The sequence below is a fragment of the Hevea brasiliensis genome, chromosome 11 (genome assembly GCF_030052815.1).
Source record: "Hevea brasiliensis isolate MT/VB/25A 57/8 chromosome 11, ASM3005281v1, whole genome shotgun sequence".
Lineage (NCBI taxonomy): Eukaryota > Viridiplantae > Streptophyta > Magnoliopsida > Malpighiales > Euphorbiaceae > Hevea > Hevea brasiliensis.
The window spans coordinates 95,861,154-95,888,609 of NC_079503.1; the positions used below are offsets into that span (position 1 = coordinate 95,861,154).

The 27,456-nt window shown below is 33.4% G+C and overlaps 4 protein-coding genes and 1 pseudogene across 7 annotated transcripts; all 5 read left to right on the forward strand.

The window, feature by feature from the left end:
* Positions 1 to 3,386: 3,386 nt before the first annotated feature.
* Positions 3,387 to 6,768, forward strand: LOC110633179 (chaperone protein dnaJ 50-like; annotated as a pseudogene).
* Positions 6,769 to 8,362: 1,594 nt separating this feature from the next.
* Positions 8,363 to 9,660, forward strand: LOC110633214 (ubiquitin domain-containing protein 7SL RNA1-like). The gene has a single exon (XM_058129500.1). The coding sequence runs from the start codon at positions 8,560 to 8,562 to the stop codon at positions 9,346 to 9,348; it is 789 nt and encodes a 262-aa protein (XP_057985483.1). The 5' UTR covers positions 8,363 to 8,559; the 3' UTR covers positions 9,349 to 9,660.
* Positions 9,661 to 19,159: 9,499 nt separating this feature from the next.
* LOC110633183 (polyubiquitin) lies at positions 19,160 to 20,521 on the forward strand. The gene is made up of 2 exons (XM_021781690.2): positions 19,160 to 19,314; positions 19,416 to 20,521. Exon 2 carries the CDS (start codon positions 19,416 to 19,418, stop codon positions 20,331 to 20,333), a length of 918 nt encoding a protein of 305 aa, XP_021637382.1. The 5' UTR covers positions 19,160 to 19,314; the 3' UTR covers positions 20,334 to 20,521.
* A 1-nt stretch (position 20,522) lies between these two features.
* On the forward strand, positions 20,523 to 24,360 carry LOC110633184 (protein translation factor SUI1 homolog). Of its 3 annotated transcripts, XM_058130422.1 has the most exons (6): positions 20,523 to 20,990; positions 21,458 to 21,811; positions 22,494 to 22,605; positions 22,934 to 23,139; positions 23,246 to 23,299; positions 23,392 to 24,360. In XM_058130422.1, the coding sequence occupies exons 3-6, from the start codon at positions 22,569 to 22,571 to the stop codon at positions 23,434 to 23,436; spliced, it is 342 nt and encodes a 113-aa protein (XP_057986405.1). In that variant the 5' UTR covers positions 20,523 to 20,990; positions 21,458 to 21,811; positions 22,494 to 22,568; the 3' UTR covers positions 23,437 to 24,360. The 3 variants fall into 3 exon arrangements, with proteins under 3 accessions (XP_057986405.1, XP_021637383.1, XP_057986406.1); XM_021781691.2 differs by lacking the exon at positions 21,458 to 21,811; XM_058130423.1 differs by lacking the exons at positions 20,523 to 20,990; positions 21,458 to 21,811 and adding an exon at positions 21,034 to 21,121.
* A 1,192-nt stretch (positions 24,361 to 25,552) lies between these two features.
* Positions 25,553 to 26,885, forward strand: LOC110633185 (MYB-like transcription factor ETC1). Of its 2 annotated transcripts, none has more exons than XM_021781692.2 (3): positions 25,553 to 26,195; positions 26,272 to 26,437; positions 26,526 to 26,885. In XM_021781692.2, the coding sequence occupies exons 1-3, from the start codon at positions 26,144 to 26,146 to the stop codon at positions 26,611 to 26,613; spliced, it is 306 nt and encodes a 101-aa protein (XP_021637384.1). In that variant the 5' UTR covers positions 25,553 to 26,143; the 3' UTR covers positions 26,614 to 26,885. The 2 variants fall into 2 exon arrangements, with proteins under 2 accessions (XP_021637384.1, XP_021637385.1); XM_021781693.2 differs by having other exon boundaries at positions 25,809 to 26,195; positions 26,353 to 26,437.
* Positions 26,886 to 27,456: the final 571 nt, after the last annotated feature.

The window sequence follows — 27,456 nt, forward strand, 5'->3', positions numbered from 1 at the left end:
ATGAATATAAGAATTCTATCTTACTAAAATCAAGAAAAATTAATTTTATTTTATTTTAAGGGAGTAATTTTTTTAGTACTTTCGGTTTATATAATAATTATCTGAATTTGAATTCCACCCTCCTAAAATATAGTTGTCTTGAAAATTTGTTTTCTGAATAAACCCACAACACTCCCTCGACAAAATTATTTGCTAACATCAGTCCATTAATAAATACATTGTATGTGGCATTAGTTTGAAGTTCAAAACTGTTTTTTAAAATAAATAAATAAATAAATAAATTTCATTAAAAAAAATAATTTGAAAAAAATATTGTCATTTTATTATTCTTATGATTAAGATTTATCAAATTTAATCTTTAATATTTTTAAAAAATTTTTAATTAATATATTAAAAAAAGTGTTTTTGTTAACGGTAATTCCAAGCGTACTTATAGCTTAGATGAATATAATCATAACCTATAAGGAGTAGTGGAACATACCCTCATCGTGTCAGTGACTAGTTATATCTATCGCTCAACAGTAGTCAACTAATCACTATCCTCTAAAGAGTATAAAAAACAAAATGAGGCACCGCAGGAGTATATATCACTTTTAAATTTACATAAATGGAAATAAATACAAAATAAATGGCTATTATACTTTTTAATTTCTAAAAATTATATTTTAGTACTCAAACTTCCTACCCTAGAGATTATGTTTTTTCAACTTTGTTGCAATAAGTTTCTAAATGAATTGATTCTTTTTCTTCTTTACATTCTAGTTATATGCCATTTCTTTAGAGGATATTATACTTTCATTTTTACAAAATATGCATTTTATATTATATAAGTTATTTTGAAGGCCAAAAAAGATGGAATCACCAATGACGTAATTATGAATGATGGTGACAAAGATAATTAGTGATAATAATGATGATTAACAATGATGGATGACTGACAAATATATGGCTAACAATGGTGATCATAATTAACTAGTGATAATGAAAATTTTAATTGTTTAGTGATCATAATTAAATAGTGAAAATGAAATCCTTGATTAGAAATATAATTAAGTAGTGAAGGTGATGGTTAACCAAAGCACTAGTAAGTTGTTAGGATAAAGGAGGGCCCCTTACCCTTAGCCTTCAAAATTTCCCGGGACAGCACGCAAAGGTCCAATCTCCCAAGCCTTGGAGCCCCCCCCTCCACCTATACATTTTCTTTCTCCATCATCTTTATATTCAATCTTCAAAATCATAAACCCTCTTGCCTCTTTGCTTCAAGTCATTTGCTAATTATTTAGTTTTTGACTTGGATCAAATTTAATTTTTTTTATTTAATTTTAATTAAAATTTAAATATGAGATCCCACATGTTTATAGACAATTTTAATATTAATTTGAAACTTATGATAAACTATTTAAAGAAAAATTTTTATTGAGTTTAAATAGAATTTAAATTTATAATTTTATATTTTGAATAAATAATTAAAAATATTATTTTAAATATTAATAAAAAAAATTAAGAGATAATGAGAAAAATTACTCGAAACAATAAGAGAAGGAAATGAATATATATATATATTTTTTTGTGAATATTAATATCCCTTAAAATTTAGTTATAATTATTATTTAACTCTATTATTTCAAAATCGAAGTTATAATTTCTTTTTTATTTGGGTGGAATCCATATTTTCTTTCATAAATTATAAAATTATTCTGTTAATAAATGATTTTTTTTTTCTCGTTAGTGACTGAAGAAATGACTAAAGTATCTTCATTTAAATGTCAAAATCTCTTGCTATTTCATTAATGTTTGAATTTTAATTAAATATGAGGAGAATAACAAATAAATTTTTTTGGAAATTAATTAATAATTAACCATCAATAATAACCCACCTTCATCAATTTTTTGGATCAAGTAATTAGGTTTATACAAGAAAAATTCTTAAATTTTTTATAATTGAGATTTAATATTTTATGAATCGAAATTAATTTACTTATGTATCCCATTTTATTTTTATTTTTTTTAAATCCTTTAACTTTAATTTCATTTCACAAAAATCCCTTTCAATAATAAGTTTTCAAATTAAAAATAATTAAATTATTTTTTTTACCTCTCTATTTCAAAAATCTCTCGCCTTTATAATCCAATTAATAAATATTGACTTTTTAGTAAAATTATTTTATTTTATTTATTAATAAAATTACTAATTATATATTATGAAATGTGTAATGACCCTAAAAAATTTAAAAATAAAATTGTTAAATTTAAAATATTATCTTATTAATATATGTTATTTTATTAATATTTTTAAATTTTTTTTTATAATAATAATTTAAATATTTAATTACACAACTATTATTTTAATATTAATTAAAAAAAAAAAAAGAAAGAATGAACCTAGATGCGCTCATCCCCCCTCCACAAAGAAACCTTCTTCTTCTCCCATTTCTTCTCTGATAACTTGCCTCCTTTCTCTTTCTTATCCCCTACTTTTTTCGTAGCCACTCAAACCAAAGCCGGCAAACCTTTATACTCACCATCTAAAGGAGAGAGTGTGCGTGTGTGAGTGAGTGACGGTCGATAATTTGGACGCTATTTTCTTTGTGAACTTGGTACTAAATCGATGCAAACTCACCGACGTTAGACTCCTCTCAAACTCAACTTCCATTTCACCTTGGATTGGGTAGACTGATTTTATTCTTTTTGAGGGAGAAGGGTGAAAAACTGTTATTAGAGTTAGAAGGTTTTTTTTTTGTGGAATAAAAATAAAATTTAAAATTTTTTTTAGTAATAATTTAAAGATTAAAAATAAAATTTTAAATAATTTTTAAAATTAAGGGACGATTAATAAAAATATTTATTTTTAGAAATTAAAAAAATTATATATTTCATAAAATTGAGAACAATTGGGTTTGAATTTTTAATTATGTAGAGAAAATAAGAAGAAATTAAAGAGAAGAAATAAAAAAATTATTTTTTTTTTATCATTTGAATATTTATTAAAATAAAGAGAAATAAATTTCTTTTTTCTAATTAAATTTTTTATTTATTATACATCATAATTTTATTATTATATAATATCAAAGATATATAAGTAATTTTAATATAAATAGTATATAATTTTATTAATTTTTCTTAATTTTATTCTAAATTAGTGAAAAATATTTTGAATTAATGAAAGAACATTGAGAAATATGATTTCTCAACATCCTCTCATCTATTTACTATCTAAATAAAAAAAATATATTTTTTCTTTTTTTTTCTTCTTCCAAACGAAGATAATAGTAATTTTATTTTTACTTTTTTACGTTTTACTTTTTTACTTTTTAGGCCTCATTTGGTTAGCTCGGCCTCGGCTGGAGTAACGGCATGCGCACACTTTGGCCTTATCGGACAGTGCAGATATCAAGCTCTCTGATTCTGTTGACTTTCATGGGTCAAATAAATGACATTCATGTAATTTTACTCAACACGTGGATTGCTTTCTCTGTTTCTCTTCGTCAAAGATAACGCCATTATCAGACACACCGGAGAGCCAATGGCGCCACCGGTGTCGATTCGGTGGCGCATCGTCGTATCAGTTCGTTTGAAATCTTTCTTCCTCTTTCCTTCAGCTGCAATATACTGCGATGAAGACAATTGCTGTGATCTGCTAGGGTCAGCTCCTCTTTCTCTCTGTATATGTCTCTCTGTTTCAATACTTTCTAATTATTTGCTGATTTAGTACCATTTGCCTTCAATTATAGGGTTTCTCAAATTGCCAATGCGTCAGAGATAAAAAAGGCATACTACAAACTGTCATTAAAATAGTAAGTTCTCTTGATTTTTTATTTTTAATTTGTTTCTTTTTGCATTGATTTTTTGAATTGTAAGCTGAATTCGAGTTTCTTATATTTGTTTTCATGTCGAGTCACCCTGACAAAAACCCTGATCCGGATTCAAGAAAGCTCTTTGTGAGAATTGCAATGCTTATGAGGTAGTATGACTATGAACCCTTTATTCAATTTTAGCTAGTTTGTTTACTCTAGTCAAATGTGTTTCGATTTAACTACAATGTAAGCAAAATTTTCTCTAATTTGCTTGCTTCAATGTAATTTCAATACAAAACTACAAATCAGTGAAGTTTATATATCCAATGAATATTATCAGACTTATGTGAAACCTACTACCAACATTAAAAGTATAATGTGATTGCGCTAGTTAAATCTGTGATTGCAGAATTTTTAAGTTCCTTGTTTAAAATTTGCATTTCTCTAAGACGAGAGCAATGTTTGGATTGCAGATTCTGAAAGATAAAGCTACACGGGAGCAGTATGATTATGCAATTGCACATCCAGAGGAGGTGCATCTCATTTTCGTTTTCTTGTTCTGCTTTCTCTGATTATTCATTACAGAAGTTTATTGGATACTTGCAGTTGTAGTTTTGTAACCTCTACTTCAGTATTTTTGAATAATATCATTAGAAACAACAAATCCATCTAGTATTTTGGAGTTTAAGGAAGTTCTGCTAAGTTCAAGGGTTGGTGGTTTTTTCTGTGAATATTAGGTTATCTTGAAGGATTTACAACTCTAATGATCTAAAATACCATCTGTTGGTCACAATATAACATAGTATGTTGTGGTAAATCATTTTGGTTTTCAATGTGGTGTGGAGTTATTTTAAAACAATGATGGCTACAGTTGATTTGAATCTTTAACATACTGCATTTGAACTTTGCGGCATATTAACTTCTCATTGATTTCATACGAGAACACTGAGCATGTGATTGGTATGAAGGATTTTGAAAAAAATTTCTGTTATGACTTATGAGGGAGATGACATCTGAAAATGCCATCTCATACTTGGGATTGTTTCTGTTTTTTGGTGTGTGTGTGCACATATTCATTGAGGTGAAGTATTAAAGCAAATTTCTAGTTACAAACTTTCTTGTTCATTCTTATGTTATTGACCATGAATTCTTGGACTTAAAATTATTAAGTAATGCTAAAACTATTTCACTTTTCTTTCCTTTTAGGTTTTTTACAATACAGCTCGCTACTATCATGCATATTATGGTCATAAAACGGTGAGAACTTTTTAATTATTTTGCCAGTAATAGTATTTGCACTGGCTTGGAACTAGTACTTCTTTTAATTGATAGATGAAGCTATACGTGGAATTTTAATTTGATATATATACTTTGTAGGATCCTCAATATGTCCTGGTTGGTCTTCTTCTGATTCTCTCAGGATTTCAGTATCTGAATCAGTCAACAAGGTATAATCAGGTATAGTCTTATGTGGAGTAAAATCTATACATGGGTATCTTTGAAATTTTATGTGATAAATATTGATGCCTACACTTGGATGTGAGTATCCTAGCACAAGAACTGTAATTTTGAATACTACCATATCATTTGTCATGGCTAATAGCATTGCCTGTGCTTCTGAGTTCTATAATAAGCAGTATCTTTTGTACATTCTGAAAGTATAATTCTGGTGGTAGCAAATGTCACATGATAAGGAAGTTATGGCATAAAGAGGATTATGCAGTATAACTTTACATATGGAGATTATTTTTTATTTTGCATTCCCTACATCTATAGGTCCTATAAGTTGTCCGAGTTACTTCATATTCCTTCATGTTATTGCAGGCTGTAGCAATGGTCAAGATGACACCTGCTAACAAAAATAGGTTATGGGCACTGGAACTCGAACACAGTGGAGGAACTACAACTAAGAAGAAGGGTAGCAAGCAGATGGACAAGTATGAAATTATTTTGATCTTCCAGGATAAGTAGAATTTGACTTATGTCTGATGGGGATAGTTAATTCTTACTGTTTCACGTATATGATTCTAAAGTTATGCTAAATAGTAGCACAGGCCACATTTCTATGGCAGAAAATGTTGGAAGATCTTAGCAAAGAACTTGAACTGGACATAAAAGGAGCTCAAAAACCTGTCATCTGGGAACTTATTGGTGTTTGTTTTGTCCTTCTACCTTACACTATAGGCAAGGTTAGACTAACTGTCATATTGTAGTTTAATTTATGGCCTCAACCTTCTACAAGGAAAAAAAAAAATGAAAAGAACAGCTTAAATTGATTCCTATATTTTTGTTGTATCCGAAAACAATGCTCACTTCAGATATGATATTCAAGTTTTGTATAATGTTCTGTCAGCACAGCTATTATTGTGACATGGCTGTTGGTTCTGGAGATACAAAGTGAAACAGGCTCCATATTCTTGGGAAGATGCATCTTACCTAACACAAAGGTCCCTAGGAGTGCCTCTTGATGCGTGGAAAAGTGTTGGTAATCATACCTTATCTTATCCTTAGTCGAACTGCCTTCTTTTCCTTTTCCATGCTACTATAAAGTACAATACATTAAGTTGTTAGGGCAGTAAACAAGCTTGATTTACTTGTCGTTTATTATTTCACCAAATGGTTGTATTTCTATGTTTTTTAGATGAATCGATGAAGGATGATCTTGTTCAGAGACGACTATGGGAGAAGTCAAACTTAGAGAGGTGCCTTGCAGAAATGTGCAAAGAATCTAAGCGTAGAGAAGATAGCAGATTTTGCTGCATTGCTATCTCTTGTTCTTCAAATACTGACAACACATCTCTTTTTGGTGGAAGTAGTCTGATATATTAGAGTTCACCCAAATTTTTACAAAATTATGTGATTTCTGGAGTTGATCTATATCTGAAGGCAGAGCAAGATTATTGTTGCCACTTACCAAATATGTATCTGTAAACATTGAAATATGAAATTAATTCCAAGGAGGAGCTTATACAGATGTTCGGTGAGGTCTTATTATCATAAAGATGTTATGCGAGATTATGTTATCAGCATTAATTCAACCAAGTTTTGAGAATTTCGTCATGTAATTGTCGTATCCACATTCCACAGGGCAGACGCTTTGACGCGAGTAAGCTATTGTGAAAATAAACCAGTGACCCTTTCAGATTTTTCATACTTTCCCACTTAACCATTGCCATGCGAGGAACAGATCATCCAGCACAAGCTAATTGATGGTTCTGAACATACTATTTGCTATTCTCTCTCAGCACTTGGAAAAATTCCTCAGGTCTTGGTTATACGTGGAGAGCGCGTCAGGGTTGGCATTAGATCCTGCTTGAACCAGTCTCCATTTATGCATTTCTTGAAGCTTGACTAATCTGATTGATAAATTTGGATTCTTCATAGACCACCACTGCCCATTTCTTTTGGGGCTTGTCATTCAGAGGCCATTAAAGAATTATCTGGGCCAAGAGAAGTCTCAAATTTTTTAATGAAAAGTTGATGTAACAATTGCTTCATGTTGAACACTTTACAATGAATAAGACATTAAATTTGATGAAACCATTGCTTCTTTACATTAAATAAGGCAACAAATTTAATAAAATGGCTAATTCTTTATTAAATAATTTTTTAAAAAATATAATTTATCACGTTATTTATAAATTAAATAAATAAAACATAAATAATATGGAGTGAATTAATTGATTTTATTGACAAATAACGTGATAAATTGAATCTATCTAAACCTTTTTTTTTTTTGAGAATATGATAATATTTTGAAGTAGACAATCCTTTATTTTGAATGAAACAGTGAATTAATTTGATGAACGCCTGATTTTATCATGTAACTATTGTTGTTGTTTTCAAAAGGTTTACGTAATAATGTTTTTAATTAGACAATAAATTTAATGAAACAACTGTTTCTTTATTTGAAATAAATATGAAGGAAACGTATTATTTTCTTATCATTAAGAAAAGTTAATACAATAATCTCTTATTTGTAATTAAATAGATCCATGCATATAAAGCAAGAAACGTTTGTTTCATTTAATGTGTTTCTTTATACTGAAAATAAAATGATAATAAAGTAGTAAAGATAAATATGAAAAAATCAATAAATATGAAAAAGCATGTGTTAAAAGATTTATTTCTTTCAATAGGTGTCTATCTATTTTTGGGTAGCTGGAGTAGTTCTTCGAAATTTTACGTCGGTTATTGACAATATATATGTGTGATATAAAATTTAGCATGTTTCGACAAAATTATCATGATTATATTAAAGGGTGTATACCTTTCCTATTTCGTGTGCCTGTACGTTATTTTTTCACAAGAAAAATTTATACATAAGATATAGATATTATTTTGTGATGTAATTAAAATTTTATATATATCATTGAAAATGTACTAAAGGATTAATGAGTTTGAATTCAATAGTATTAAAATTATCTTTAAAATTGTGAGATTTTGAGTTTTAAATTTAACGGAATAAATAAAAAAATACAAAATTTGAAGAAAATAAAGGAGAAGATCATTGCAGATAGAAATAAGAACAAAGGTATATCTCTCGACAGATTACAAATGTGACACACATTCATGGGTGGCAGAAGAAAGAATCTCAACCCTTCTATAAAGAGTGCTCTTCATTACCAATCTTTCCATCTCATTTCAAATTAAACTTCACATTAACCATCATTATATATCGCAACTACAAGCAAAACCTGCCCTTCACTAACAAAAATAGTCTCTCCATCGCTTCACCTCCTCTCTGCCACCAACGCTATTTTCAATGGATGTCTTCTTTGAAACGCTAAGAGGCATACCATTCTCCATTGAAGTGGGTTTCTTTGACACAGTCCTAGAGATCAAAGAAAAGGTTCACAAATACCAAGGCATACCCATAAACAAGCAAACCCTAGTTTTCAATGGCCAAGTCCTTCAGGATAATTGTGATGTGGAATACTATGAAATCCTTCAAAACTCTCACATTCAGCTCCACATAGCTCCAGATAATAACGATAATATGCCTCAAATCAAGATTGAAGAATCCTCATCTTCCAACAAAATTCAACTCAACATCAAAATACCATCCTCTAAAATGCTTGTCCCTCTAGAGATGGATGTAGATGATACTATCCTACATTTAAAAGAGAAGATACATAAGATGGAGCCTATTCCAATCCAGAGGCTAATCCTTCAATCCAACGATAGAGAATTGCAGGATAATTGGTCTTTACATGAGTGTAAGCTAATGGATGATAGTGAAATTGACTTGAACATAAGGTCATCATCCATTGATTCAGGGACAGTGTTGACAGGGGCCACCACTAGAACCAAGAAGTTGAAGCTGATGGTGCTGCCTAAGCCTGGGACTAAGAAGATAGCGGTGGAAGTGAACGCATCAGACAATGTTGCGGAGCTAAGAAAAGAGCTGCAAAAGTTGAACCAGACACCAGAAGGCTACTTTTTCACATACAAACAGAATGTGATGGATGATGATAGGTCCTTTAGGTGGCATCATGTTTGCCAAGGTGATACAATTGAGATATTCAATGGAAGCGTTACAGGTGGATCCTAAATCTCATGTACTGTGTTAGTTGGTTAATTTCATGGGGTAGGGTCTTTTTGTTATGTTGTGTGCAACATCATGCATCAGTTATGTAGGAATAGCATCAATTTTATTGTACCATTTATTATCTTTTACCTTTTCTTTCAAATTAATGTAGCTGTTTGCTTTAGTAATACATATATTTCAAGTTTGTCATTTCTTAAAAGATTATTTGATGCAATCATTGTACATATAATGATTATAATGATATCGTTATACATATATTATATAATTTTTCGTTTATCAAACATTATATAATAGAATCTCTTGATTTCAAAGAAAGATACAGTTAGTTGAGATTTGAATTGATTCTTGATCTCTTTTATTAGGAAATAAGTAATTTAAACAGCAATGAATTATGTTTCATTGCCGACCTCACCTTGGGTCTTGAGAGGAGGAAATGCATCTATCAACAGCTTTTATTCGGTGTATATTTACATGATATGATAGTGCGAGGGGTAGTTATGGTTCTAAAACCATCGGTTCAAGGTTAATGAAATTATGAACTTGAATCAAATTGTCATATAATGGTTTGAAAAATGGTTCTAAACTGTCAATTCCGATTTGAGTCCCAATTTAAAACGGTTTGAAAGGCGGTTCCGACGGTGTAAGATGGTTTAGAGGATAGTTTAAGGGTGATTTAGACAAAAAAATTAAAAATCTTTTTTATTAATTTAGAATTATGTTATATTTGTAAAAATTTTTTAATTTTTCTTGGAAATCTCTTAATCAAAATAAAATAAAATTTATTTATCTTTAAGAAAAATTTAATAAGAAAAGACTTTGAGTTGATTAAAAAATTAGAGATGAAATTAATTTTTTTTTAAGAAATTAAAAAAAAAGTACATGATCTTAATTTTGCCTACGCATCATCTTGGAATATCAAGAAATCAAAGTTTTCAATTCTATTGCTTATCCTTTTTTGCTAAAAATCATATGATAAAATTTGATAATTAAAAAAAAGCACAAAAGATAAAAAAAATAAAATAAAGGTATTGAAAATTTTATTGAAAATATAAACTAATAATAGAGTAATTAAAATAGTATTAAAAATTTCAATGAGTTTATAAAATAATAAAGTAGAAAAATTGAGAGAGTATTGAGATTTAAAAAGAGTGCATAAAATAATTACTTATAGAATTGAGAGAAATTAAGAGAGTATTGAAAATTAATTAGAGTGCAGAGAATAATTGTGCAGATAATTTGAGATTTAAATAAATGAATTAGGAGTGGGATGAGATATTTATTAAATTATTTTATATTTAAATTGACTGTTTAGTCTGATTTAGAACCGCCTGTTCAATATGGTTCAGAGTCGTCGGTTCACAATTCCTTAAAAATATGAATCTGAACAAGATCGTAAAAAGACGATTTTGGTCTAGTTTGAAGTTGGTTCCGATTTTAATAGGTTTCGGTCTGATTTTGATTGAGCAGGTTCTAGTTCGATTTCGGTTCGAAACTGAATTGTGGCCACCTTAGATAGTGCTACTCTTGTGGGCTTTTGGTGGGCTGGGCTTGTAGGCCTTTTTTGAGCGATAGATTGGGATTTTCTTTATGGGTTTGGCCTCATTTATATTTTACCTGCAGACAAGTTCTGTTCTTGCAAAATTGATTGAAATTTATTATTATTATTAAATTAAATAAATCTTGATGGGTGCAAAATGTGCATTAAATAATTTGAACGAGCATATATTTACACCCATTAGAAAAATCATTATTATTACTTGACTAAGGGCTCTATAATTTAATTTTTTTTTTTTATAATCAACATGCAAAGCACCGATCTTAACAATATATTTACCACATATGATTTAATGATAATTTAAACAATGAGAGGGAGAATACATGAGGTAATTAAATCTAACATTGAAACTTATAAAAGGGTCAATCAATCTTGAAATATATTAAGTGTATGAATAGGGTAATATTGTAAAAGTATAATAATAATTTATATAGAAAAAAAAAATAATTTGTTGGAATCAGCTTTCATGTAATATTAGGTGGCACACAGTTTTTCTAAATTTAAAGACTAAGTATACGTCTAACCATGTACAACAATAAATGAGAAGTCAAGACACGTTTAAAGACTAAGTATATATAAAGAAACAATTCTTAGATAAGTTGATCCACATTTATCATTATTAGTGTATGTGAAAAGTTTTCAATAATTTCGTGATTTAGATGGTGTATATTGTCCAATAAAATTAATTAAAGGGCAATTGTGTAAAAAAAAAATCCAAATTAGCTTTGTAATTTTGAGTGTCAAATAAGGTTAGAAGTTTTTATTAATGGCCTAATCCCTTCATACTCTGTCAGAATTAAAGCGATTATCTTTCATGGCTTGTTGAAGAGAGGATTGTTGAAGAGAGTGGATGAATTATTGTATTATTTTTAAAAATAGGTGTTCAAATAGAAAAGAATTAAATATTCCATCCTATTTCTGTTAGGAGTTCAGATGCAAATATTTTGGGTTCCTGCCTTCTGTGCGACATGCCCTTTGATGATTATTCTCCACGTTGCAGATGCTCTTATTGTAGAATGCTTGTTTTGGTCTGTGATAGTTGCCAGATGAAGGAAATTGTTTATGTTTGTGAGTTATGCCAGAAACATGACAAGGTTGTTAGCTTAATTCTGTCAACTGAACATAGTAAGCCAAAGGAAACAATGCAGATAGTAAACTTGCATGCATTTGTAGAATATCAGATTGAACAAAAGAGAAACAGCAGAAATCGAGACCAGCACAACAGAATAGAGGAAAAAGTTTCTAACTTCTTATTATCATATTAACCTCTAAAATACACAGCAATATATAGAAAAAACTTAGCAGTAATCTGTTGCAACAGATTTGCTCCATATCTGCACAAACAACAATTACTCCTACGAAATAGGCACTAACTATTGACCAAGCAATAATAAGAAAAAATAAATAAAACAAATTTAAAACAAGTTTAACTACTACAATCACCCCCTTAAACTTGTTTAACACCAATTCTATCTCTCAGCTCATTGAACCTCTGCCGTGCTAACGGCTTTGTTAACAAATCAGCAACCTGTACTTCAGTCTTTACATATTCAAGCTGTATATCTCCACGTTGAACACAATCACGAATAAAATGAATTCTTGTGTCAATATGCTTACTTCTATCGCGAAAAACTGGATTATAGGCTAGTGATATGGCTGATTTGTTGTCAACCTTCAACACTGGTTTGACTTTATCATCACCTCTCAATTCTGCAATTATCTTTTTGAGCCATATCCCTTGACAAGCTCCACTTGTTGCTGCTATGTACTCAGCTTCACAAGAAGATAACGCAACAATTCTTTGCTTGTGTGAGACCCATGTGATCGGGCTTTCTCCAAAGAAAAATATAATCCCTGAAGTACTCTTCCTGTCATCCGTATCTCCTGCAAGGTCATTATCACTAAAGCCTACAAGTTCTTCTTTTTCTTGATTCTTTTTGTAGACAATTCCCATTCCAATAGTGCCTCTCACATACCTCAGTATCTGTTTCACAGCACTCATATGTGTCACCGTTGGTGTGTCCATGTATCGGCTGACAACACCAACGGAGTACGCAAGATCAGGACGTGTGTTTACCAAGTAACTCAAGCTGCCGATAATTCTTCTATACTCAGTGGCATCAACAAATGGTTCACCATCTTGTTTTTTTAGCTTACATTTCGGCTCCATTGGAACACGGCTGCTGTTGCAATTAAGCATCCCTGTTTTTTCAAGAATCTTGCTCGCATAACCTGCTTGACAAAGGGATATACAATCTGGAGTTTGTTTTACCTCAATCTCAAGATAATAACTCAGCAGCCCCAAGTCACTCATCTCGAACATCCTCATCATCTCTTGTTTGAAACTTTCAATATGTTTTCCATTTGAGCCGGTGAGAATTAAGTCGTCGACATAAACTCCCACAACAGTAACGTCATCCTCTTCCTTCTTCATATAAAGAGCATGCTCAAAAGGACACCTATGAAAACCAAATGACTTTAAGCTATGATCTAACTTGGTGTTCCAGGCCCTAGGTGCTTGTTTTAAGCCGTATAATGCCTTGTGTAACCGCAGCACTTTCTGTGGATTTGTTTTGTCGACAAAACCATCTGGTTGACTCACATACACCTCCTCTTCTAACTCTCCGTTTAAGAACGCAGTCTTCACATCCAGGTGGTGAACTCTCCACTTTTTTTGAGCTGCATAAGCAAGAATAGTTCTAACAGTTTCTATTCTTGCTACAGGAGCAAAAACTTCCTTATAATCAACACCATATTTCTGCACATAGCCCTTCGCCACCAAACGGGCTTTGTGTTTAATAATCTTGCCGTTTGGATCCTTCTTCAATTTGAAGACCCATTTGAGTCCCACTGCTCTTTGGTTCTTCGGCAAATCAGAGAATTCCCAGGTTCCATTCTTTTGAATTGAATCAATTTCAGACTCCATCGCACGTCTCCAGTTTTCGTCACCAACTGCTTCTTCGTATCGTGTTGGTTCCTCCATTGATAAGAAACACAACCCGACTTCTTCATCTACTTCTCTGGTCTCATTGTAAATTTCTTGCAATGATAGAAATTTCCGTGGTGGAGTTGAACTCGAATCTGAACCTGTACCTGTAGTGTTCGAAGAAGATGACTGAATTAGAGGGTAATTAATTTCTGAATTTGGTATACCTGAAGAAGAGGATGGCGTAGATGGAGTGCGAAACGCATCCACTGCTTCGGGTATACCAGCACCCCCCAATTCTTTTACTTGTACTATAAATGTTTCAGTACAATCAGACTCCTCTTTTTGTTTGCTGTTCTACCATGGCCAGCTTGCTCCTTCTTCGAAAACTACATCTCTGCTTATGAGAACTTTCCCCTTTCTAGGATCAAACACCCTGTACGCCTTTGAACCTTCTTCGTAACCTAGCAAAACTCCCTTTAAGCTCCTGTCTTCAAGCTTCATTTGATGAGATGACATGACCTTGATATGAACAAGACATCCAAATACACGCAGATGTTGTATATTTGGTATCTTATCATACTAAGCTTGGTAGGGTGTCATTCCTTCAACACTCTTGGTTGGGCACCTGTTCAATAAAAACACAGAGGTTCTTACCGCCTCACCCACAAATTTGCTGGCACATTTTTGCTTTTCATAATGCTTCGTGTCATCTCCATAACGGTTTGATTTCTCCTTTCTACGACTCTGTTCTGCTGTGGGGAATATGGCGCTGTCAATTGCCTTTTGATTCCTTCTTCATCACAAAATTTTTTTAATTCAGTTGAGAGAAACTCTCCCCCTCGATCTATTCTGAAACACTTCAGTTTCTTTTCTGTTTCAATTTTAGCTGTCTTCTTAAATTTCTTGAACGCTTCGAAAGCCTCATGTTTGCCTTTCAACAAGAAAACCCACATGTATCGTGAATAATAGTCAACTAGAAGCAAAAAGAATTTGTTACCTCCTGGAGTTGTTAGTGTAATTGGGCCGCAGAGATCTCTATACACCAATTCAAGTTTTTCTTTTGCTCTATACATCGCAGCATGTGGAAAGGCTTTCCGATGTTGTTTCCCCATAGTACAACCATCACAGATTTGATTTGGGAGCGAGATGTCTGGTAAACCTTGTACCATTTTTTCTTTGGACAGCTTCTTCAACGCCTGGAAATTTAAGTGACCATATCTCCCGTGCCATAGCCAACTCGACTCTGTTATGCTTGTCATCAAGCATACTTTTTTGGCAATCTGTAGATCTGCAATAAACAATCTGTTTTGTTGTCTTCTCACCTTGATTATGAGTCTATTTGAGTTATCATAGACCCTCAAGGCTCCACATTCAATGAGTATTCGACCTCCACTTTCATCAATTTGGCCAAGGCTAATAATATTACTCTTTAATTTTGGTATATAATATACATTGGTTAGGGTCAGATGTTCACCATTTTTGCATTGAAACATAACTGACCCAAACCCTTGTATATCAATTACAGAACCATCACCAAACTTAACCTTGCCATAAATAGAATCATCAATTTCAACAAAACAGTGTTTATCACCTGTCATATGATTGGTAGCTCCTGTGTCGAGGTACCAACCTGCCCCTTTCATGAGACACCCACTCGTGGCAGCAACATATGCTTCTCCTTGAACCCCATTCAATTCGACAGCATCAATCATCATCAAGGAGGGTTCTTCAAAATAAATCTGACCATAACTCTGACCATTCAGCTCACAAGTTTCAATCATCGACAGGGACTGTTCTTCATCATCTCTCTCGGTCAGATTTGCTTGCTCCTCTTTCTCCTTCGATGAGCATTCTGATGCGAAGTGTCCCATTTTTCCGCATCCATAGCATTTGATCTTTGATTTATCAAATTTCTTCCTTTGTTGTTGTGGTTCTTCCTCCTTTCTTTGATAACTGCCACTGTTCCTGCCTCGACCACGTCCTCTTCCTCGTCCGCCTCTCGAGCTGGTGGTTTCTTTTGATTTTCCTTTGTTCTTCTTAGCTTCTTCCCTCGCCTTCCACTTTGCTCTTGTAAGAAGAACTGTTTCGTCAGATCTCCCACCACAGCTAAGCAGTCTTTCTTCATGAGCTTTGAGTGAACCTATCACCTCCTCAATCGATTTGGTGGTTAGGTCACTAAACTCTTCAATGGTGGACGCGATCTGAAGAAACTTTGACGAAACTGATCCCAACAATTTCTTCACCACCTTCTCGTCCTCTACAGTATTCCCAAGGCTCCTCAATTTGTTAACGATAATTGTAAGCTTTCCTGAGAAATCATCAACATTCTCGGAATCGCTCATTCTCAAGGCTTCAACTCCTCCACAACGCCCCGAGTTCGCACCTCTTTAACCTTGTCAGCCCCTTGGTTCATGGTTTTCAGCATGTTCCATGCCTCCTTTGCAGTCTTCTTCGCTCCCAATTGAAGCAAGGTATCTTCTCCTATACCTTGGTAAATGGCCGCCAACGCCATCTTATCTCTGCGTTTATCAACTGGGCCTGGTGACTCAACTGCATCCCACACACCTTGAGCCATCATAAAGACCTCCATCTTTATAGCCCACGCCGCATAATTACTCTTCACAAGATGGGATATTTCAAGGTAACAGAACCTTCTTTTTCGGGAAACAAGCCTCCTTCAACTGTAGAGGAATTTCCTTCATTAGAGGCTTCTTCGCTGTCTTTTTGCTCTCGTTCTTTCTGCTCTCTCTCTCTCAATATTCTAGCTCTCTCTATCTCCAGATGAGACATTGTGTAGGCCTTGATCTTAAGGCTCTGATACCAATTGTTAGAATATCGATCAACAAAAGAGAAACAAAGCAGAAATCGAGACCAAAGACAAATGTAATAGAGGAAAAAGTTTCTAACTTCTTATTATCATATTAACCTCTAAAATACACAGCAATATATAGAAAAAACTTAGCATTGCAACAGATTTGCTCCATATCTGCACAAACAACAATTACTCCTACGAAATAGGCACTAACTATTGACCAAGCAATAATAAGAAAAAATAAATAAAACAAATTTAAAACAAGTTTAACTACTACAACATTTCCCTCTGATACTTCATTTTTGCATTAACTGCTTTAGGGACATGGTAAGGTGCTAATCTCCCCAAAAAACTAAGAATCCTATGCTCGCATGGCCATATTTCCTCCAGTTATGACCATCGTCAAGTGGCCCTTACAAACCCGTCCCTAAATAAACCTCCACTCTTTAGTCGATTTGGATTCTGTCTTTCTGCAGTCAACAAATCCAAACATACCCAGTGGTGAGATGCTAGCTGTTTTGCTAGCTCTTTCCCTGGGATAGACTGAGTGACGAGAGTCTTTTGCTCCCAATCCATAGCTTTTTTCCACTTACAAAATGTGACAGGAACAATAAGATTATAAGGTAACAAACGTGGAGGAAATATGCAAGTAGTCAAGAACCAACAAGCATGGAAGTAAGCTTGCAGAATGAGAAGAATGTGCAATTACAGCAAATGGGTGATATGCAATTACCACAAATGGGTATCTATTAAGACTTCCTAACAAAAACAGACCAAAACACCAAAACATGAGAGAGTATAAATGATTCCAAATGACATGCGTTGATGGGAGCAAATGGGAGAGATATAAACTAAAAGAAAGAGATGAAAAAGCATTTTGATTGTGAGAAATGGATAGGCTTTAATTTTCTTACAGAGTTGTGAGGAAGTTGGAACGTATAAGAAGAGAAAAAGGGGAAGAAAAGAGAAATATTTGACTGGATTAAAAATTTTTTTATTTTTCTCACCTTTACAATTTCGTGCTTTGGATTTGCTGCTCAACATGCAGAGATCAAGCAAGAATCAATTAACTGCCTCCTTACCTCATATATTCCCTCTCCTCTCCTGAAAGAAACAAAATAACCCTATTTTTCTACAATATTAGGTTTGTAAATATATTAACTTTTTTCATATTATTAAATTGTATTTCTCTGTTTTTGATATTCATCAAGTTTGGTGCGTTTGTCCCACTCTCATAAATCTGATAAAGTACAGAAAGATTTGGCTATTAATAGAAATTTTTGACCTTATTTAACGAAAAATATAATTTTAAATTTATTTAGTTCTCCTTTCAATTTAATAATATAAAAAAAATTTCATTTTGAAGCTTAAAAATAAGAGAAATTATTAGATATACCTAATATTTATACACTATCTCTCACGATTATATGAAATTTATTTTTTATATTATAAAAAATATTTATTTTTTATAAAAAATTTGTTTTAATACTCTTCATATATATAATAATTAGCATTAAAATAGAAGCTACTGGGCCTGGACCTTTTAGAATTTAATATGCATGCATGGTTAGATATTTGTCTTGGAATTCCTCAAAGCCCATTTGAGGCCCAAGCATCTGGTGGAAAATATCTGAGCAGATGGTCCCACCTCAACATGACCTTTAAATCAACACCAACCATACTCAAACAATGATTAGATTCCCATCCTTGCCATTTAAAAAAAAAAAAATCCCACTTGCAATTCCTGTAGGACCCACCATTGTTCACCGAACATAGACTTGATTAAGAGCCTCATCTCTTCTCCACTCATTTGGTCGGAATTAAATAACTTTAAAATTAAGTTTTGAATTAAATAAATTAATTTTTTAATTAAAATTGAACAAAACTTTTAATAATAAAATATTATTTTTTATTTTTAAATAATAAAATATTAAAAATAATAATTTTAATATATAAATAATTTTTATTCATAATATTTTTTTTTAATTTTTTAATTTTATTTTAATTAAAAGTGATAAATAATTTTTAATATTTTAAATAAGAAAAGTTTTTTTTATTAAAAAGAATATTTGATTAAATATAGGCTTATTTGATTTTTAACCTAAAAATATAAAAACTTGTTTAACTCAAAACTTAATTTTAAATTTATTTAATTCTCAATTAAAAGTATATAAATTTATTTAATAATTTTTAAAAATAAATTAAAATTAATTTAATTTAATTTAAAATTAAAAATAAATAATTAAATTTCATCAATATAATTTAAAAGTAAAATTATAAAGCTAAATTAAAATAATTTAAAATTAAATTTTAAAAAAAATAAATGATTTAATTTCAATTTTTTAAATATTTCCTTAATGGGGTTATCATCCTTCACTTTGTTGATTCCGTCTTTACAAACGTTAGCCTCCGTCCAGTCCAACTAAACCTCGTTAACATTGGATTCCAAACGGCTAGTCGGCTACCAGACGCTATTCCTTTCCGTGTCCGCTAGGCCACGGCACTTCATTCGTACACGTGTCCAAAACCCATTGCGTGTGTATCTTCTTAGCCGTGACGAAGTAGGCTCTCTCTTCTTCTATAAATCAAACCCCCAAAACATTTTGTTTCCACCATTGTTGTTCTCTTTTCTTTCTCATCAGGCTTTTGCAGTCCATAAAAAGACCCTTCAAGGTAATATTAATTTCCTGCCTTTCTTGTATTTTTTAGGGTTTAGGGTTTCGTTATCCGTAAGTTCTAACTCTGAATTGGGGTTTTCTTTGCAATACATACAGATGCAGATCTTCGTTAAGACCCTCACCGGAAAGACTATCACTCTCGAGGTCGAGAGCAGTGACACCATCGATAACGTCAAAGCCAAAATCCAAGACAAAGAAGGAATCCCACCTGACCAGCAGCGTCTCATCTTCGCCGGGAAGCAGCTTGAGGACGGCCGTACCTTGGCTGACTATAATATCCAAAAGGAGTCCACCCTTCACCTCGTTCTCCGTCTCCGTGGTGGCATGCAGATCTTCGTGAAAACCTTGACCGGCAAGACTATTACTCTCGAAGTCGAGAGCAGCGACACCATCGACAATGTCAAGGCTAAGATTCAGGATAAGGAAGGAATTCCTCCAGACCAACAAAGGCTCATCTTTGCTGGGAAGCAGCTCGAGGACGGTCGCACCTTGGCCGATTATAATATTCAGAAGGAGTCTACCCTTCATCTTGTGCTTCGTCTGCGTGGAGGGATGCAAATTTTCGTTAAGACGTTGACTGGGAAAACTATTACCTTGGAGGTGGAGAGCAGCGACACCATTGATAACGTCAAGGCAAAAATTCAGGACAAGGAGGGAATCCCACCAGACCAGCAGAGGCTGATCTTCGCCGGAAAGCAGCTGGAAGATGGCCGGACTTTGGCTGATTACAATATTCAGAAGGAATCCACTCTCCACCTTGTGCTCAGGCTTCGCGGGGGAATGCAGATTTTCGTCAAGACCTTGACTGGGAAGACCATCACTTTGGAGGTGGAGAGCAGCGACACTATTGATAATGTGAAGGCGAAGATCCAGGATAAGGAGGGTATTCCTCCGGATCAGCAGAGGCTCATCTTTGCTGGTAAGCAGCTGGAGGACGGAAGGACTCTGGCTGATTATAACATCCAGAAAGAATCGACCCTTCACCTTGTCCTGCGCCTGCGTGGTGGTTTCTGAGTGGGGGAATGGAATTCCTATGGTCTATCTTTCTAAAGATTATGTATTTGTGATTTCTGAGAGAGACTAATGGCTCTCTCTTCTTTTAAGATTGTGATGTGTGATTGGCCTCTTCAAGGCCAAGACGAGTAAATGTTTGTTTTCTTATCTATTATTAAATAAAAATTTATATATTACTGTTTTATTCATTTGGGGTTTATTGTGTTAATTTAGTGATTATCAATCCCCATTTTGTTCATGAAGCAAATGTTGTTTCCTGAAAGTGAATGCCTGGGGCTGCCCATGGCTTCACCTGCAATATCATTCACGGGAGTGTTAAACGGTGTGAGGTGAGGCCATCCTTATTACCATCCCCTTGTTATGTGTGCCACCCATATATAAACATTGCCAAATCAGAAAAAAGGAAAGATCTTTTTGGATGAATTTTCATGCCAACCCCATCCGAGTATCTGTGTAGTCTGTGTAGTTTAAAAAAGGGAAACGTAAATTGAGGGAGCTGGATTTACGAAAATCCAGAAGTGCTTGAGGTGCGGTGGACTTATTCGTGGTCAAGAGCACTCCTCTCCGATATAAAAACAGAACAGGCCCAAACCCTTTGAACACCATTTTTCTCCAATCCTTATCTTCTTTCTCACTTCTCTCTTGAAACGAGATCAGGTGCATTCTTTTTCTTTAACTTTCTAGTTTTCAATCCAATCTTCTTTTTCATTATCCTTTTATCATCTTACAAATCTTCTTTTCGTTTTTCGGATTCATGTTCATGATTGTGGTAGCCCTTTATTTACAAGGTTTGTTAAATTTGTTGGATTTTTGCGTGGTATATTTTTGTCGTTGAGTTGTTTGATAAGCGTTTTGGACATTGAAAATTCAGTAGTGTTTTCGATATGCAAATGGTAAAGAGGAACCCTTTGTCTTTACCAATCTTTTTTTTTTGTTTGGTCTTTCTGATGGTGTTATTATTCATATTGGATAATCATTTTCCCTGGATATTCTTATTCCAATTTGGTAATCATAGGCATTAATGAATAAATGGCTGCGAACCTCAGGATAATATGGCAAATATTAGAATATTCTTTTGTCAATTTAAATAACTGTGTGTGTTCTGTGCATTTTATCTTCTGCAGAAAACATGCACGACATGTTTTGCGCCAAAAATTTATCCGCTTCAGGATTACTAGGATGCATTATGCCTTTTCTCCCCTTTAGGAAATAAAGGAATGTTATGTTCTGAATGATATATTACTGCAATGACTCTGCGGATGGAAGGATGCTTATTCCAAGTTTGATTCTATCTATTGTAGATCTTTTCCATCAGCATGTTGCTGTCATCCATATCAGCTCAAAATGCAATTATGTTCCAATTTCCCAAAAATCAAGTGTGGATGACAGATTACTGGGCCATTTAATTATTGTTGTTAGTTCATCTTGATGGAATGATATTTTGATCTTGAAAAAGGTCATCATTAGCAAATTGGAAGGTGTGGATGTAGTCTAAAAAGTCATGAGATATTCCTTTCTGATCAATAATGAGTATTCTAGCGGTTACACATATTTCTTTGCTTTCATTGACAGCATTTGGCTTGTTTATTCGTTTACCTGTCTTTATGCTTTTCGAGATTTTCAAACTTAATTTGTTGGTTAAAAAGTCTCTGCCTCCTGATTGTTGTAGTTGTTAATTCCTTGGATTGCACTGGTTTCTCAATTGCCAAGATCATGATCACAAACAAGTCTCAGAGATTATAACCTCCTGTGGCGGTTGTAATATATGAAGGGATACCTTCAATTCTGAAATAAATATCAAGTGGAAGAACAAAATTCCCGAAGATTAAAAAAAAATAGCTGTTGTGACCTAAAACAGAAGGCAGCAGATGGTGTTACCCAAATATGCTTACCATTATCTTCCATTGTTAGAAGTCCATTTATTAAAAATTTTTAAATTTCCAATCTCAAGGCTACTATGGACGTGCATAGTCATGATTTCTTTTGGAGTTGGAATGGCGATTAGGTGTATTGATTATTGATATGATTTACATTCTCTTTGTGGTGTAGAAACTGCATTTCCTTCTCGTCTCCTTGAAGATTTTTATTATGTTTTGTGTTTCTTGTTTGATGAATTCTTGTCACTAGCTTGGGCTAATTGTAGTAACTATCCTATTGCAGCTGCAAGTTTTTGTATCTGCAATCGAAGGACATATTTGTTACTTCCTTCCCATCAATTGATCAGAATCAAGGTTCATGTCTGAACTCGACGTCCATATTCCTACCACCTTTGGTATGTCCTTTCTTCATTTATTATTCATTTATGGCTGGACTCTGGAAACTCTTAGCACCTTGGATCTAATGCTATCATGATTTTAACAGAAATTGAAAACTGAAAAGTGAAAAACACAACACAACAACGACTGCACTGATGATACTTTTAAATTTTAATCCTGATTCAATATTTCTCTTAGCACTTTAGCTATCAAAGTTGGGATAATTGCCTGTTGTGAACTGGGCCTGCATTGGCACTAAATTATCGCATACAAAATGAGCTTTTATCTATATGCTTTGAAAGTAATCTGACAGTTCTTATGCATTATCTTGTATGGTTCAATCAGATCCATTCGCTGAGGCAAATGCTGCGGATTCAGGTGCTGGAGCTAAGGAATATGTGCATATACGCATACAACAGCGAAATGGTAGGAAAAGCCTGACAACTGTCCAAGGTTTAAAGAAGGAATTCAGCTATAATAAGATTCTGAAGGACCTAAAGAAAGAGTTTTGCTGCAATGGTACTGTTGTCCAGGATCCAGAGCTTGGTCAGGTGTTCTATTGCTGCATTAATTTCTGTTATGGCACATTCCTTCTTTCCTCATTTGCAATTTGTGGGTTCATATATTTGATTGCTATAACATGTTCTAATCATACAGGTTATTCAGCTTCAAGGTGACCAAAGGAAAAATGTTTCCACCTTCCTTGTTCAGGTGGTTATGGTTTACTTCCTTTTGCTTGTTTTTCATAGCTTTGGTTTGTGGGGTTTCTAAGTATCCCTTTGTCCCATGGTTTTGGCAAACAGGCAGGCATAGTGAAGAAAGAACACATCAAGATTCATGGATTCTAAGCAAAAGCATCTTCATGCGGTTACAACATCCTGCTACTATATTTCAAGCATTGATATAAAATATATGGACTCTTCAATCTACCTCAACTTCATGTATCGTAAATCTCTGTTATTTTCATATTGTTGATTTCTTTTGGACTCATTGCTTTGTCTTCACATTCAACTGTTAAACACACAATTGTTTTGTTCTCGGTTCAGAATATGAATCATCAAAATTGAAATGGAAATTGATGCAGTGGCTTTACGCTTACCTTTACTGTTTTTATCTAGCGGCTAGATTCTAGCCTTTACATTTTGTCTACACTTCTTACAGTCCATTCATAATTTAAGTGTATGATAGAATGGTGTTAGTACAAATTGTCTGACTAAAAATTTTAAATTTTGCACCTAGTTTGAATTAGCAAATAAGCTTATTAATTAGTTTTAGCTTCATTATTTATATCGTAAATTTATTTTGAATCAAGTCTGTGCTAATCTTGTGTAATCAAGTTCAGTTCTTGTTCAAGTCCATCAACTCTGGGCAGTGGGGAAATTGAGCCCAGGCTTTTTTGGGGCATACTTCAGATTACCTAAGCATTGAAGAGGAAATCATTATTAATTATGAATATTGAAAGTTATCCTGTTTTCAAATTATTATTCAATCACAACTACCAATAGAACAAGCAATCTAGCATCCTGGGTCAGTGGTTCTACTCAAAATCTCATAAAACAGTGACTGCTGATAGAGATGCTTCAGCTGTAGATTTCCAGCAACAAACTTTCAAGGGTGTAATGAGAAGCTAATTTGATATTTGCTGCCATTTTCAAGTGGCATCCAGGAAGAGTAACCTGCTATCCTCATGTATTCTCAAATGTATCAAGAATTAAATGCACTTTGATACAATATATATTTGTATAACAGAATGCATGATGTGTTTTATGTTCTTTTGCTTTTTGTTTGATTATATTTCCTTACGACCTTTGCTTTCTATTATCTTCTACGAAGGATGCATTAGTTGTGTGATAATTTAAAAAGAAACAAAGGAAGAGGAAAATTAACATCTGCAATCTGCAGAAAGTAGAAAGTATTTTGTTTCAATGCTTGATGTTATGATTTATGTAACAGACTCTTAACTATTTCACCTCTTTTAGTGGGGTTCATTGGAAAGGTGAAGTCAATTATTTTCCATCTTTGTCTTTTTTTAACCGAGTTCTACTGCTGCTATTGCTGCTGTCTCTCATCATGCCTTTTTTCTACCTCACTTTTCAAGGCTGAAAGTTGTTCCTAGTGCTGTTTCTTTTGCTGACATGCATAGTCCTAATGTTCTACTATTCATAATCTAAATACTGTGAGACTAATTAGATTAATACATATAATGATATTAACAGTTAACATGTTCTAAAACAGTATTAATTATGTATTGAACCAATTAGATTAACACAGAATAAACCTGAATCCCTTGAACTTGCACACAATCTGTCCAAATGGATTCCAAACAGATGACGTGGGGCTGCATTAGTTTTCACTTTTCATAATGTCCTCCATATCTTGAAAGCTTTCTACAAGCTATTTTCAAATTTTTTCACCGTTTCTAAGGTTATGATATCACCATGAATTTTGTTGAGGACCAAGCCAAATGCTGATTGGAGAATATATAAATGCCTGACAGTGAAATATTGATGTAGTGCATGCATATCTCTCGTCTCCATCAACAACTCAAGGATAAGGACATTTCACCAGCATTCTGCGAGTTAGAGTGCGCGCCTATAATATTCATATCATAGCTTCTTGCCTGATCTAGATAAAGAAACTGTTGTTAGTACTTCATGGAATGAGTACAGAGAAGCCTGCTCTTCTTCCTACTTTTTTAGGGGCGCTTGCTTATCTTTCTTATTCTCTAGTTTATATTTGAGCTGAAGATTGCACTTATTACTAACATATCTGATAGATTTCACATACAAATCATAATTTCATTTAACTAAAACATCAGGAGATATGCAAAAAATTCATCTCCAAATTTGATGTCGAAATTAATAAAAAAAAAAGAACCATAATAATCTGACAAGAACAATTTGAAAGGATAAAGATGGATGAGAAGTGGCCTTTAAACACTAATCTATAGCCATGGGGTCAGCTTTTGAGAGAAGATAGCATACTTTATCAGACTGGACAATGCTACTCAATAATTGAGTGTATACTGACAAATTTGGCACTTGCAATGCTGATTAAACAAGATTTCTTTATTGGCTAAAACAAAGTGTTTTGTAATAGTGCTTTGCAGTTAATTGCAAGAGGCAAATACAAAGTTCATTAACAGTAACTTGCAATTAATTGCAAGCTGTAAAAGAGAAGATGAAGTTTAAGGATTAAAAATGCTCTCAAGCTTTCACCAATATGACCAACCGAGCCCACTTGCTTTTTAAATGGACAATACATTATTATATTTACATGATTTTGTTTTGTTTTTTCGCATAGGTAGTTGGTCATCTCACCGTTAATCATCGAACCTGGCAGACTGAATACAACTAACTTTCTTCGTTTTCTTAGTTCCATGCATTTGTTTATTCTCTAAGATACTTTTTCCTGAGAAAGCTGTGCACTCCAGCCCCATTAATATATTATTACAGACAAGCACTTGCATTGCCCCCAAAACCTATCCCTATAGGCTTATGATTGAGTGTTCCTATTGGCAAATTGGTGAGGCGCAGTCTTTTACTACATTCCTACATGGCTGAAAGTGAACATTCTTCTTCTGATGAGACTGATGTGGATTCTCAAGGTATCCAGTTTTGTTTGGAGTTAATTTCTCGTGCAGTCCTTTGTTTCTCCTATGTCTCACTAGCTATTTGTTAAAGTTCTTCTATGCATCATGAGACGTTTATTCCACCAGTATTGGACACTTTCCTCTAGTGTTGATTTTGGGTTGTTTGGTTCAGCGGAAAGGAATCAAGAAACCAAGCTTGAATTCTCTGAGGATGAGGAAGCACTTGTAATTAGGATGTATAATCTAGTTGGAGAGAGGTATATTTACAGGCTTTTGTGTCTTTCAACTTTTTTAATCTCCAGATTCAGTATCAACTTTATCTCAATTTTCTGATAATGTAATTAGATGGTCTCTAATTGCTGGGAGGATTCCTGGAAGAACCGCAGAGGAGATTGAGAAGTACTGGAACTCCAGATGCTCGACCAGTGAATGAAACTAGAAGGGATTGAGTTGTGCATTTCATCTACTAGACTTGGTATCGTCTGCTTCCAAATTCTTCTCTTGTAACTTTGCTGTGTTTCTGTGCAAAATGTAGTCACTGATTTTGTGGGGTTGTCTCATGATTTCTTATCTTTTAATTACGAAAAAATTTCCATGTGAAAATGCCCTTGTTGAGTTCTTAATTTCTTGTGTTTTCCTTTGAACAAATTAGCTTGTCCTAAGTTAATTGGGATTGGAATTTGGATTGAGATTTTTATTTATTTATTTATTTTCCACTGGCTACCTCCTGGTCCTGGCACCATGTGATTGTCAGCCAAGACCCATGTTCTTATCTGTAATATCCCTATTTGGGATTTTACTTTTACCTAAAAAAAGAAAAAGGGTTAGTAAATGGACAGAAAGTAGTGTCCATTTGCTTGGACTTATCTAGCATCGTCGATGTCCTTGTCGTTTTCGCAGAAAGCTCAGCTGTAGAATGCAGGAAAATCAGAATTTTCTTTCCTAAAATGTTTGATCTTTCACCATCCTTTGATGGTGATATTAACGAGATGCACTGATAGAGATGTAACAAATGAAAAGGAAAAGGAGAGATTACCAATTATGCACTCTTTGTTAAATTAAACTAGGAAGAAACGTGCAATAGTGAAAGCCTTCTGGTTAGTTGCAAGGGTATCTTTAGATCCCTCCTTTGAGCTTCAGGCTCAAAGAATGCCAGAGACTCAAGAGTAAAGGCAAATTGGAGGAAGATGAAAAGGTAAGAAAAAAGAATCATGAGCCCAAAACATGAAAATAAATTAAGCCACACCAGACTTATTAAATCTGGTCAAAATTATGT

Bases quoted from the DNA above. Each gene is read 5' to 3' on its own strand.
- LOC110633214 (XM_058129500.1), top strand. From the start codon at position 8,560: ATGGATGTCTTCTTTGAAACGCTAAGAGGCATACCATTCTCCATTGAA.
- LOC110633185 (XM_021781692.2), top strand. From the start codon at position 26,144: ATGGCTGAAAGTGAACATTCTTCTTCTGATGAGACTGATGTGGATTCT. The intron at 26,196-26,271 runs GTATCCAGTTTT...TATTTGTTAAAG, and splicing joins GACTGATGTGGATTCTCAAG to TTCTTCTATGCATCATGAGA. The intron at 26,438-26,525 runs GTATATTTACAG...TAATGTAATTAG, and splicing joins TATAATCTAGTTGGAGAGAG to ATGGTCTCTAATTGCTGGGA.
- LOC110633184 (XM_058130422.1), top strand. From the start codon at position 22,569: ATGTCTGAACTCGACGTCCATATTCCTACCACCTTTG. The intron at 22,606-22,933 runs GTATGTCCTTTC...TGGTTCAATCAG, and splicing joins CCATATTCCTACCACCTTTG to ATCCATTCGCTGAGGCAAAT. The intron at 23,300-23,391 runs GTGGTTATGGTT...TTTGGCAAACAG, and splicing joins TTTCCACCTTCCTTGTTCAG to GCAGGCATAGTGAAGAAAGA.
- LOC110633183 (XM_021781690.2), top strand. From the start codon at position 19,416: ATGCAGATCTTCGTTAAGACCCTCACCGGAAAGACTATCACTCTCGAG.